The 14481-nt window shown below is 35.9% G+C and overlaps 1 protein-coding gene across 1 annotated transcript; it reads right to left on the reverse strand.

Annotated features, from left to right (window-relative positions):
• Positions 1-11181: 11181 nt before the first annotated feature.
• avpr2b.1 (arginine vasopressin receptor 2b, tandem duplicate, 1) lies at positions 11182-14349 on the reverse strand. Its single transcript, XM_043242008.1, has 2 exons — positions 12705-14349; positions 11182-11820 (listed from the first exon to the last, which is right to left on the reverse strand). Exons 1-2 carry the CDS (start codon positions 13582-13584, stop codon positions 11612-11614), a joined length of 1089 nt encoding a protein of 362 aa, XP_043097943.1. The 5' UTR covers positions 13585-14349; the 3' UTR covers positions 11182-11611.
• Positions 14350-14481: the final 132 nt, after the last annotated feature.

Consider the following 14481-nt stretch of genomic DNA (forward strand, 5'->3'; position numbering starts at 1 on the left):
AATTGTTCCTCCTCACAGAAATAAGCATGGTGGAGTCCTTATCATGGCTCTTTATTGCCCTCTAGAGCTCAATGCATCCTCTTCGTTTTTCTGTGGAAACGTAGAAAGTAAATATTGTAGTACCTCACACTACACACGTTTGTACAGCTATCTTGATGGCACTTGTCACAGACTTCTGTTGTTTGACCTAATTATATTTTCGATATACTTCACCAAAACTTATTCCTCACACAAACCTTTTTTAAGCGTTTTAAAATTTTTAAATAATGATATTATATATTTAATACATTACAACCTCGTGCTAGTCCCTCAACATCAGAATGTCAGTTTTACTATCCTTGTGGTTACAATAAAGTATAAACCTCTACACTATAACACACACACACACACACACACACACACACACACACACACACACACACACACACACACACACACACACACACACACACACACACACACTCACACACACACTCACACACACAGCAATATGACAGAGAACCACAAGATGTCACACTAACTCTTGTTAATATAACTCTTGTAATATTTTGGACATCAACCCTGGTTAAAACTGGTCCTTTACTGGTTTAAAAATACAGCATATGCTGGTTGGGCATGTTTTAAACCTGGAACGGTGGTTTAAGCTGATCATTTTGCTGGCAAAAGACCAGTATAAACCAGCAAAAGGACCAGCTTAAACCAGCTTCAAAACATACCTAACAGCAGGGCGGACTTTGGTCACTTCTAAAAATGACAAAACATGCATAATAAAAATAGTATAATAGACTCGTGTGATATATTCAAAACATTCTAAAGATATGTGGCAGACTTATGCGAGATACATTAAATACAAACAAATAATGAAAATCCTATCCACAAATATGGCGCCAAAGGCGTCAATGACGGCTGCTCACGCGAGCCAATGATGGTGACGCGCCTTTTTGTAGTCCGTGCGACTTTTTTGTAGTGTATTTCTTTGACTATTTTTATTTGAAGAGAGTAATATTTCGAGAACAGTGCTGCGTGTCATGTTCACTTTATGCTACAATTTACCACTACATGTCAAACTTTCTTTTCAAAAAACTCAAATTACTAATCCAGGCTATCCAATGTAGTTTAGATGTTTTTTTTAATCAAATCCCATCTAATAATAGGCCAAATAACTATAATGTAGATATTTAGTCTCTTTGTATCTTTTTCAAATCAACAACCTTAAAGGCTAGGGTCTCTAAAACCAAACCAAGTATAAGTGAGGGTCTCTAAAACCTTTAGGAGTATATTAGTTAAAATATTAGGCTAGTTAACAATCTGCAATAACAATAACATTGTCTGTCATTTTTAAATATTCCAATGATGCACATATGTGAGGCAGATTAGTGATGCATATTCAGATTTATACATACGTTTTAAACGTTGATAGAATACAATATGCACAGTTATTATCCGTGACATTCCCCTTACACCTTATAGAGGTTGTGAGGTGCTCTGGTAAGTCTATGTTGTGTAATACACTGGCAGACATGCGATGCTATATTGTGACCTCCTGAGATTGGGCAGTGTGCTTAGGGCTGATAATGAAGATGGGGAACGATATCATTATGTCATCACATTATTTAATCAAAAGCACACAGTGCTTAGACACTTTCAATTCAGGTCACACTCTTGGAAATTATTGTGAAAATAAACTTTAAAATAGCAAGCATTCCACATTAAGAGATAATATCTGGCTCTGTATTCATCACACATGCAATTGCACATCCGTCAGCTGGTGCAATTAACGGCAAATGAAAATTCAGAGTGATTATATCAGGCATGTTTTTGAAATATGTTCTTAGAAATCTTTCTTAAGGGAAACTCAAAAACAATTTGAAACATTTTTGTTGTTTTTGTTGTCATTAGTCTTATGTAATATGCTCATATCCACGGTTAACAGCAGCCAATTACCATCAGGTATCTATGCATATATTCCCCTGCTTGAATGCAATCAGCATCCCATGGTTGGGCGGTTGATTGGTTTTCTTTTCTGAAACAGTGTTTATATCAGCTGTGCTCTCCTCATTTACTTCTAAGTTTTTCCCACATTATGATTTGACGTTTATTAATTATTGTTATTTTTATTACTGTTATTATTTTAAACAGCTTGAATAACACCCCGGTAATAGAGGACAATAAACCCAAAGGTAATTATAAATGTACTATTTTCAAGTGCAACGCGTGCTGCTACATTTTCTCTAAAAGTTTACAAGTTTCTAAATGTTTTCCTCTCCTGTTACTAACAAAGACTTTTTTTTTTAAAGCAATCAGATGAGAAACTCTGTCAAGACATTCATATAACTGACCAATAAATCCTCTCACATGCCACAATCAGAAAACATAAAAAAGCAGTTTTATATTCAAAGCAGCTACATTCACCAATAAACAAATCCCTCATCATGTTAAATGTGCACTATGGAAAGAACTTTACCATCTCAAAATATCCTCTTCAAAACCTCACCATCAAACCATTTCTGATGATTTCTTTTAACTTGTTGTTATGGAAACTCTACAGACAAAATTCGTAGTCATTCCTGTCCAGGTCTTCCTGCTCGGTGGCTTGTTTAATCCCTGTTCACATATGACTTTCAAGTGTTATTTAAAATAGCAGTAACAGTAATGTTGATGCAGATAACATCCAAAGTGTTACCTGAATGTCATATCAGGGAAATAAATAGATGTTTCTCAAGTAATGTCTCTAAGAAATACTACATTTACAATCAATTCACTAATTACTTTAAATTACTTTAAACTTATGCAACAAAAGATATAACATACAAGTACAGCAATACCTTTCGTGGCCAGTAAGCCATTTGGCAAATTATGGACTAAACCATATAAAAAAATGCTACTACACAGAAATCTTCAATTACAAGCAACTACGTACACCCTTCTAAAGCTGTTTCACAAAATTGTAATCAGATTCACTCTGATTTGATTCTAGTTACAAAGCAGTTTTGTTGGTTCGAAGTTATGTTCCGTTCCAATTTAGTGTACAAAAACGTCATAAAATGAATTTCAAATGACAGAACTGAAAATAAGTATATCTGAGCTGCATCCTGCACATGTGAAGAGATCCTAAATGTTGTTTGGAGAGGGTTAAAAAAATAAGTGAAAGTTTTGACACATTGACAGACAAAATATAGTACAAACTGTGAACGCTGAGAGACTAGTATGGATAATGTCAAGACACTTGTCACTGAGCTCTGTGCAATAACCATCACGAGAATCTTCAGACAATTCAGATGCTGCAATATTATACTGTGCCTGCAGAAGACTATTACCTGCTGAATCTCAGACACCTTGTCTGGTGGAGTTATCCTTGACTGTGATCCGGACAGTAATAAACCCTCCATACAACAAAAAGGTTCAAGATCCTCAGAAAGTGTTGCCCTGGACCACCATTGCGGCTAATAAAGTAAAAACATGGCATCCTATATTGTTCAGGTTTTCATTGAAGAAACCCATTAAGAATGTGTGAAAATGTTGACTGCTCTTGACCTTTTCGTTGAGTTGTTTACATGAGCCATCACTCCTTTCATCTATCAGATCTTAAAACCCTGTCACAAAAAAGAAAATGAAAAGAAACTAACCCTTACTTTGTGCTTAGCTCTCAGATAGGAACATACAGTATGATTACAAAAAAAAACAGGCTCACATGGAAGATGATACTGGACACCTACAAAGTGTGAGATGACTCAAACCTTTCAAAGGTTCTGTCTAATGGGAGAAACATGGCCATGGTGGGCAACGTGCACGTGAATGCATGGTCAGTGCATTTAGTTGTTTATTTAGTCCTGTATAAGACATGCTCAACCACCACCCTTTGATGATTTGGATTATAATATATGCATAGGTAGTTGGAAGGATGGAATACTACATGTTTACGAATTTACAGCAAACTGCTGTTCATCCCCACTGTGTTCCAAGAGGTGCTTTTGTGTCCCACTTTCATCCAGATTCACAAGCAGTGCACAGTGTGACATTAAATAGAAAAGGTCACTCTGGTTGCATTTGTTTTATGTCCAGTAGGTTGAGTGGGGAATATGGAGTGGAGCCATGAGCATCTATATCGAGCTCTCGTGCTCTACGCACGTGTTCAATATAAGGGAAAGATGATGAGCTCACTGTCTCCCGAGAGTGTCAGGAATTAAGATCAAAATGCCTCGATCTGCTTTTTCACACGCACACGTTACATACACAATATAAGAAGGGAAAACATAGGGGTGGAGTACACCCTCAAAGATAAAGGTTCTTTAAAGAGATGACATATACAAACCATTTTTGGTTTTACAAAAACGAAAAAAGATGTTATAAGAGAATAGAGGTTCGATGCCATCATGAAGCACCTTTATTTTTAAAAGTGTGGGACTGTATGACCTAGCAGTGAACACAGAGAGCTTCTTTTGTGGCAAAAAAAGACTATGGATAGGTTTTTGCTAGATCTTGGTTTTCAAACCTGTTCCTCTGGACTCACAGCTCTACACGTTTTGCACGTCTCTCTAATTTACATACCTGATTCAGATCATTAGCTCATTAGGAAAGAGCTCCATGAACTCAAATGAGTGGATTATCATCTTCTCTGTCACCTGTTTGTGTATACGTCATTATATGCACAACATTATGTATATTGCTTTCATTAGAAGCTTCTAGCGATCACTAGACTTATGGATAAAAAAATAAAACAATGCATAATGTCATGAGAGTGTTTTTTCTGTCAGGCGGTTAGAACTCAAATTAGCAATGCCACATTCACAAAAAAATCACTTGTTTGATTCAGAAAGGCATGACGATATTAATAAAGGATGATATTAATTATTGTTCGAATGATAAGAAATAGAACTTGCAAATGTCTTTTATTTTATCATCCTGAGGGAAGCTGTCTTGGTGCAGTCTGATTAAGGTCAATGTCAGGTGGCTGTGGCTGAAATCTTTGGCTAATTCTTTCTTTATCAAGCAACATATTTTGAAGATAATTTTTCTGTTAGGTCTAGTATAAATGGTTCTGGAGTTGTGCACCAAAGTTTCTTTCCATAAAGTCGAAAAAATTGAAAACTTTTCTAGCTAAAACCATACTGCTCGTCTAACTTTCTCACCATCACATAGGGTAAACATAAAACATGTCATAATAAATAAATAAATAAATTGCAGAGGTCTATTGAAAAATATATTGACTAATACATTTGTTGTCCACCTGCAATTCTATTTTCAGTCAGTTCATGCGTCATACTGTCTGTCCAACATTCAAAAGCTTGTATTAATATTTTAAATCCCTTATTGAAACACATTCATTGATCCAATTCTTTTCTTTGAAGGCCTCTGATATTCCAGAGCTAATGGTATCAGCATGCATCAAAGTCTTATTATGGACAGATCAGATCTTTTTATCCCCAAAACCCCAGATCACTTCCACTTTCATATTATTTTTGTAATTCTACTGTGTCTTGGTAAAAATTTGGCTCATATCTGTTTTAACATTAATATGTGAACCTGAACCAAAAACAAAAAAATAGTCATAAGGATCAAGTTTTTTAAATTATTGTATAGGATATTACAATATTAGATACACATTTTTAAAACGCTTGAATCTGAGAGTGCAAAAAAATCTAAACGTTGAGAAAAATCGCTTAAAGTTGTCAAAATGAAGTTCTTAGCAATGCATATTACAATCAAAAATATTTTTTTAGATATTTACGGGAGGAAATTGACAAAATATCTTCTGGAAACATGATCTTTACTTAATATTTGAATGATTTTATCCTAATGACATTCATACTTAATATCCTAATGAAAAATGGATTTTGACCCATACAATGTATACTGGCTTTGTGGTCCAGAGTCACATATTATTAAAAGATATAATAATAATAATAATAATAATAATAATAATAATAATAATAATAAATCTTGCCATTTGAGATTTACTGGGATTTCAATAATAATAATTTCTAATAATAATTATAAAAATAATATATAAATATTTAATAATATATACATTTTTTGCAACCAATACAGCATCAATTCCTCTTGGGTATGAGAGATAGTCCTGCACGGTGGCCAGAGGGGTTTTGAGACATTCTTCTTGCAGAAAAGTGGCCAGTTTGAAACTGACATTTAGCATTAGCATGAGTGACCAAAGGTTTGGTGGACAGTTTTGGTGGAAACAGGAGTTGAGGTACACATTTGATTCTGCATTGAACTGGACAGCTGTGGTTTTATGTTTTTGGATACAATCTATACATACATATATATATATATATATATATATATATATATATATATATATATATATATATATATATGTATGTATGAAAGACATTGTGTCAGGCTCAGCACATGGATACGTGTATGAAATACATGCTGTTGCCTTTTCTCGACTCTTTTCTCAGCTTTTTTGTACATTGCAAAAAAACGCTTGTCTGAGGTAAAAATGAGACAAAAATCTGCATCATGTTGCAATGATACTGAAAAGAAAAGAAAAGAAAAGAAAAGAAAAGAAAAGAAAAGAAACCCACCACTGCATTGTTAGAGCTGATTACCACAGGTCTGCTCGGTTTCTGAGATTTGTTCTGATTATGTTTTATGCAACCTCTCATACAGGTGCTGGAAATGGACATGTACACTGAAAACTATTTTAAAATTAGATATAAATGTAGTGTCGTCTGATCATTTGTGCAAAAGTTAAGTGAGTTTCAGCACCATCACAATTATTTTGGTGATTTTGTTACCAAATATAGAAGCATACTAAAGAGAATATTCTTTATTAAAGACACAATTAGTCTCTTATTTGTGAGTGCAGAGGACGTTTTGTAGGTTGAGGAGAGCAGGTAATAGAGACATCAAGTGACCCTCGACGTCTTGATTGATTGTATACAATGTCTAGCAGTGGTGCTCTTATACTAAACACGTGTGACTCACTGGTGTCATGGGGTTTTTCTGAGAATCACAAAGCTTATAATTCATATAAACAGCCTCGGATGCACTAGAACATATATTTCATTCGGATACTCAGAGGACACGTGTACAAAATCTTTTCACAAATGATGCCACACGTGCGTGGATGCTCCTGAATTGATCTCACGCAGCTGGAATTGCACGTTAGAAATTGCAGTTTGAAAGACACGTTAGAGAAGAAGCCAGATTCTGCTCCTACTGTCCGTCGAAAGAGAAAGTGATTGTCATCGCAAAACCCCGCTTTAACTCAAAGTGAACAGGAGCTTGAAAAAAAACATTGGTTTTAGTATTTATTTGTCAGCGTTTACATTATACGTCAATTAAAGTTATAGTATGAGTAACACGATGCAAATATTGAAAAATATATACTTAAATTAGTGCTGTCAAACGATTAATTGGGAGAATCACATCCAAAATAAAAGCTTTTTATATATATATATATATATATATATATATATATATATATATATATATATATATACATGTAAACAAACAACAAAACGAAACAAAAACTTTTATTTTGGATGCAATTAATTATTTGACCACACTAATTTAAATAAAATGAACAATTTTATCAGTTGTTTGATATGCAATGGAGTGCTCCTTTTCTTTTTGGATGATCTTTAATATAAAATATAACAGGCATCTGAATAAAATATGGCATACGGATATATATTCATTAGAATAGAATTTTGGGTTTTAAAAGAAAGTATGGTTTACAGTTGAATCAATCTGATTCAATCTGATTTAACCACATTAGTTAAATTACTAACTTTGCATGTGACAATTTCATATTCTCCTTTTTACAGCATTACTGTTATATGATTGGTATCAGAATATGATGGGTTTGATGGGCTCACCTGACACTGAGTTGTTGTTTTTTTTTATTTCCAAAGAATCAACTTATGTTGGCCAGTGCACGCTTTAAACACATTCCTATATGCCGTGCTACATCAAGAACCACTGGAAGCACAGCCACATGTTTTCATGGTACAGCAGGTCTTAAAACCCAGCAGACATGGTCTATGAGTCACACGGAGATATACAACACTACAGAAGCAGTTGTGCAACACAAACACATCCAGCCCCATGCTGTTTTCACACAAATAATAAATCGTTTCCCCATTTTGTAGCTTGTAACTGCTTGTCTCTTGGGAATGTTTAACATGTTTTTTGTCTGGAGTCTGGTGTCTGGAGTCTAAAGGTCTAACAAACTCAACCACCAAATATAAAAGACTCGTGCATGAAAAATGATACTTGTGAAGACATTTTTTTTTTCCAAAAAGTTAAATTAATGCATGCATGTATTCATTTGTTTGTTTGTCTCTGTGCTTAAACCAAAACCAGTTACTAAAATATGAAAGAAATAATGTTGTAATTAAATGTAAATGTATTTGTATATAAATTTATTTGTTCCAGTGTGCCTGAAAATAATGCAATTTAACCAACAGTATAGACAAATACTAAAAAACTGTACTTTGCACGGATCGGAAATTATCTAAACCTTGCACTATATACAGATCAGGGTTGTTATAGTTTTTAAATATAATCAGTAGTCAACATTTGAAGTGGATCAGAACCAAAAACAATACCCGTGTGTGTGTGTGTGTGTGTGTGTGTGTGTGTGTTTCAGTTATTCTATATAGTAATATTTTATTTAAACTTTAACTAATCAAAAAAATCTAATTCATGAAAGATATTAATAAAACACACAGCTACCTGCACCTCAGTGGAACTGAAATAACACAGCAGATTTGATTTATTTACTTTTTAAATCCCTGTCCTGAACAAGATAAAGTGTTTATCATCACACTGACTGAAGCTCAAAAACCATGTCATTTCATGTTGCAAACTGATAATTTGGATGAGATTATATCGAAGTGCAATTTTGGATAGTCTCTCATATCACAATGTTACAGAAGGGATACATGTGATCATCTCATCCCTCTGTGCTAGCAATTTCATGCCATGTGCTTCCTTCCTTTCAACACTCAAAGATCACAGACCTGTTTCTCACTGGAAGTTTCTATGCATGTTCCTATGAACGTCTTATCATTTTCTGTAGCATATTGTGTGGTAGCATCTAAAATAGCATACAGTAGTTTTTTTTTATTGCACTGGTCAGTTTTGAGATTTTGGGCTATTTGGCTTTGGAAAGATACATTTCTTTACTGGCTATTGATAGTATTTATGGCGTGATAAAAATCCTCTGTGTAATACGTTTTATCTGACATCAACAAAATGAAACTAAATTTGCCGTGTTTAATGTTCAGATTTATGTGCAGGAGATTTAAACTATTTATTCAAGATGTATAATAAACATGTTTTCAGAGGTCTTGTCAGGCAGTAACATTCTTTACACGGTGATTTCCCTGTATAACAGCTGCTGAAAAAAGGCAAAGGTGTATATTCATATTCCGAGTGAAAATATGAATCACTGTGTGAGACCACATCTATTAAGGTTTCCATCTAAGCCATCAAAGAGTTACGTTGGCAGGAATGATTACAACCCAAAGGATGTATACCTCTACTTTTCAAGTCCCCATACAAACATTTTTCATGTCTAATCTCCTAATCACTTGACCTAGTGGCAAGCTGCGTCAAAAACACACTTTTTTACATTAATATGTAGGTCAGGAGCATATCTCTCATTAGGCCGCCTATACTAGAAAGCATTTTACGCTCGGCTCATTTGCTGTAGATATTATTCGAAACGCAGCACGGGGGAAACAAATCAGTCGTGATTGTGAAGTGTGTCCTGGTTTACATGCACAAACGCCAAGAACCGAAAAGCCCCATGCCAAAAAAATTTTTTTTTTTTTGCGCCACTTCAACAGATCATCCACTTTCAAGTAACGCACGCACTGTGTTGCCATGCGCTGCTGACATTCAATCACTCAGTATGTTCGCTCTCAGAACTTCACAGTATATAATCAAAGCCAAAGCTGATTCAAATCAGTCCAATATTAAGCTCTAAAGTAAGTCAAGATGAAAGCGGCTGTGCGAGGAAGAGGGAAATTAGCATGCAGGCAGGCATGTCACCGCACTGTGCTCTAAGCCGCTCGACTGTGTCTCGACTGCAGAGAACATTTCAACAGACCGGCATGACAGATGACCGTCTAAGATCCGGCTTCTGGGAATCACGTCAAAATTGGATGGACACGGCCGAATTGCACCGAGATGTGAACTCCTTCTCGTCGATATCTGGCAACGTCCTACAGCTAGAGATTAGGAGCCTCATTGATTCAGGTGTTAAGCAGTCACACATTCACTACAAAAATGCCCACAGTTTTGTTTTTTTTCACTGCTTTCCTATTACCTCAGGTGTTCATCTATTAGGCACCAGGTGTCCAAACCCGTTCAGGGAGGGCCGCTGTCCTGCATTCGTTCTTTCATTCAGAAAATTAATCGCAAAATATAGTGCACTTGATATTGTTCCAAAAAAATCTATTTCGAATAAATTATTTTCTTTTGCACTCTCTAGTCATTAAACAATCCTGGGGGAAAGCAAACAGCAGAACTGTTTTCAGCATTGATAATAAATAATAATATTAAATGTCTTTTGAGCTGCAGATCAGCATGTAAGAAAACAATAAAATACTCAAAATTCAACTTTGCATCAATGAGATGTTACTAAATACTAAATAATAATAATATTATTACTAAATAAAAGTATAAATGTATTGTTCATTGATCGTTAGGGATGCTAGTTAATGCATTAACTACTGTTAACAAATGACACCTTAAAGAGTTACCATTTTAAAGTATATTCAAGGAGAAAACAGCACATTTTAAATGTTTAAAACTGTTTTTCTGGTCAAGCACATGCTGAGACTTATTTCTGAGCCCAAACTTTTGACCGATTCTCATTTTTCTGACGAATTTGTTTAGCACGCATTAGTGGTTGCTTCACATTTCCCTCTGTAATACGAGAATCAGGACTGTATGTTCTCTTTTTGACACGTTTTTTTTTTTTTTTTCGGATTTGTCATCCCCTGGAGGTGGGTTAAAGCTTTAATTAAAGGGGTCACCACGTACCAGCTGAAAAAATACGGTCATGTTCTTTTGTTCCGTTAGCTATGCCTTTGTCTCTCTCTCTCCACACATGGCTCACTTTTGTTGTCAGTCTTATCTTTCACCTGAAGCTCACGAGTCTCAAAGCCACAATTTAAATGAACATACCTTTGAAACATGTTACGACCGATTCCAGAGCACTTTATTGACGCACAGAACGGTGAACATGTAGAGGCATTTTTATAATAACATCCACCAAACTTGCAGTCAGATGTTTTTCTGAATATTTCAAGACACGACATATTGTACAAACATCTTTTCTGGGGTGAGGGGATAGGCAGGAGGTAAAAACGTTAATTTAACATTAACAGTTTAACATTAATTCAGTATAAAAATAAAACATGACCCTCCAAAGCTGTATGATATGCTTCAGTATATGAAGACAACTCCACAATGAGATCATTTTTCTCTTTCCATAGAAGTACAGTGATATCAGTGTGGTACAGTGATGTATCAGATGGCAATATCATGACACTTTAATAGTACTGAACCGTATACATGCATTATTTATATTGTACTCCTTGGTATTTTAAAAAATACTGTTTCATCTTCAACGTATGTCCGAGTGGCTTTTGAAGCTCAGATACAGAGAGCTGACCATCGTAGCGTCCTCAGGCAGAGGCTCCTTCATGTGTGCGTGTTTCATGCACAGGAGGGTTCCCAGCAGTTTAGGAAACTTCACAGTGAAAAGCAGGTAGATGCATGGATTGGCCACGCTGTTCAGGCTCGCCAGCAACATGAGGATGGTGAAGGTTGCAGCTGAAATAAATAAATAATAAATGATTTACATTTGGACACATTCTTGATAAAACTCTCAAAACGGTTCATATGGATTGAACATTGGGTGATATGTAGGGGAGAGTGGGGAGGGTTGGAAAACAAATTGGAACATCTTCCATTAGCCAATCAGAAATGAGTTAGAGAGGTGATGTCACATACATACATATATACATACATATATACATATACATATACATATATACATATACATATATACATATACATATATACATATACATATATATATATACATATATACATATATATATATATATATACATATATACACATATATATATATATATATATATATATATATATATATATATATATATATATATATATATATATATACATACACATACATACACATACATACATACATACATACATACATACATACATACATACATACACACACACACACTCTCACTAAAATGCTTTAATGGTTTGTATAATGCATTTTAGATTAAGACACAATTTCATAACTTCCCTGGTTAAAACAAAAATTAATGATAATAAACTAATAATAATAAAACACTATCCAACTACATCGGTCAGCAAGTGAAAATCTTGTACTTTTTATATCACTTTCTTCAGTTTATATTTTGCTTGTCAATATTCTCAGTTGTTTCAACATGGAACAAGAACGATTATCACAGCCGTATTTCGTTGAAGGTTGCTCATATGCCGGCTGGTTATTGAACAGAAATATTAGTTTAGATTTTTTGTAAAAATTGTATCAGCCTTATCATATTTACCAGGGTACATCTCTCTCAACGGCATATATTTCGACATTTTGATTAATGCAATTTATCAACAATTAAAGATTCAAAAGCGTTAGTTGTAAAACTTTCTCTTACTCTCGGTAGGAGCGTCGGCATCCCACACAGACCAAAGCTGAACGGTAAAGAACGGAGCCCAGCAGACGGTGTATGCGAGTACGATCACCACCGTCATCTTCACGGTCTTGATTCGAGACTTGGAAACCGACGCCACGTTGCTGGTTCTGGAGGAAAGAGGGTACGGTTGTTCTTTAAAGCCTCCCTGCTGCTGCTGCTGCTGGGTCTTCAGGTACAGGTTGATCTGGAGCGCGCGGCAGATGCGCACCTGGCACACGGTCACGGTCACGACGGGCACCAGAAATATCACCAGCGTCGTCCACGTCACGTACGCTTTAGGTCCCCACGGCTGAACGAACTCTGCCCAGCAGTCGTAGATACCCGGGGCGATCTGAACCCTGGAGAAAATAAACAGCTGCGGGACGCTGAAGACGAACGACGCAAGCCACGCGACGCAGACCGGCAGGTTCCAGCGCGCGCGTCGCCTCTGGAAAGTCACCATGGGATTGCAGATCGCCTGATAACGGTCGACGGTCATCACAACTATCATGTAAGTGGAGGCGAACATGCCGACGATCTGCAGATACTTGACCAGACGACATACGAGGTCGGGACCGACGAAGCGGTCGGTTATGTCCCACATCAGTTGCGGACACACCTGGAAAAAAGCGACCACCAGGTCCGCCAAGCAGAGATGGGTCACAAACACGCGCATTCTGGACACTTGCTGTCTCTTCTTCCACAAAACCAGAAGCAGACCGAAGTTCAGAGTTGATGCGCAAAGAAAGATGACGCTCAGCAGCGCGATCTCGATTTGAGCTAAACGCTCGTTCCGGGGTTCATCTCCGGTGGCTTCTATCTCCAAAGTTGCATTGCTTAAGTTAAATGTAAGCACGGACATTTTCTTAATATCTCGAGGGTTTTAAACTAGTTCAGGTGTAGTTTAACTGACCCAGTGCGCACAACCCCGTTTACGCGTCTGCGCATCCTGGCGTGGGAGAGTTCGCGCAGACTACAGGCTTTATATATCGGTCTGGTGGAGGTGGGAGGGTCTTTTATTCAGAAATACACATGAACACAATGTGATATTCAGAAACCTATAAGCTGAAAAGATGGATCATACGTTCTTTTTACAAAGACATTCACTCTTTGTTAATTTTGCTTCATAAATATTTACTCTTTCTGGACCATCCACAAATATGTCGTTTAAAATGTGCTAAAACCGATTAAGCGCACCAACGATAATTTAGGAGTCATATTAAAAAACGAGTGCATCCAATTTTTTTTTATTTATTTATTTACAAAATGGTATGAGGATGAGTACAGGTGAACAAAAATGTTTTTTAACCGTCTTATGGAGTATAATAATTTGTTTAATTAGAGTTTTTTGTTAAATGTGAGCCAAAATCATCACAATTAAAAAAAAAACAAAGACTTAATTATTAAATAAATTAACTTTTTCCACGGCATGCTAATTTACTGAGATGCACCTGTTAATGATGACAGAAATAGTTTTACCGATTTACAGATTTAAACATTTCCAACTGTTTTATCAATGTCCTTGCTACGTTTCTGGGACTGGGAACATTGCAGTTGCATTGCTGTCTGTGCAGGGTATGAGAGCTCCAAGACTTCAAAAATCCAAAATATCCTAATTTCTGTTCCAAAGATGAACAAAGGTCTTAATGGCAGAATTTTTATTTTTGGGTGAACCAACCCTTCAAATAATTCACGAACATATTAAAATGATCAATAGTAAAGGATGTCCGAACGAGAACTGAGCAAGACAGAACAACAA

This window comes from Puntigrus tetrazona, chromosome 6, assembly GCF_018831695.1.
Source record: "Puntigrus tetrazona isolate hp1 chromosome 6, ASM1883169v1, whole genome shotgun sequence".
Lineage (NCBI taxonomy): Eukaryota > Metazoa > Chordata > Actinopteri > Cypriniformes > Cyprinidae > Puntigrus > Puntigrus tetrazona.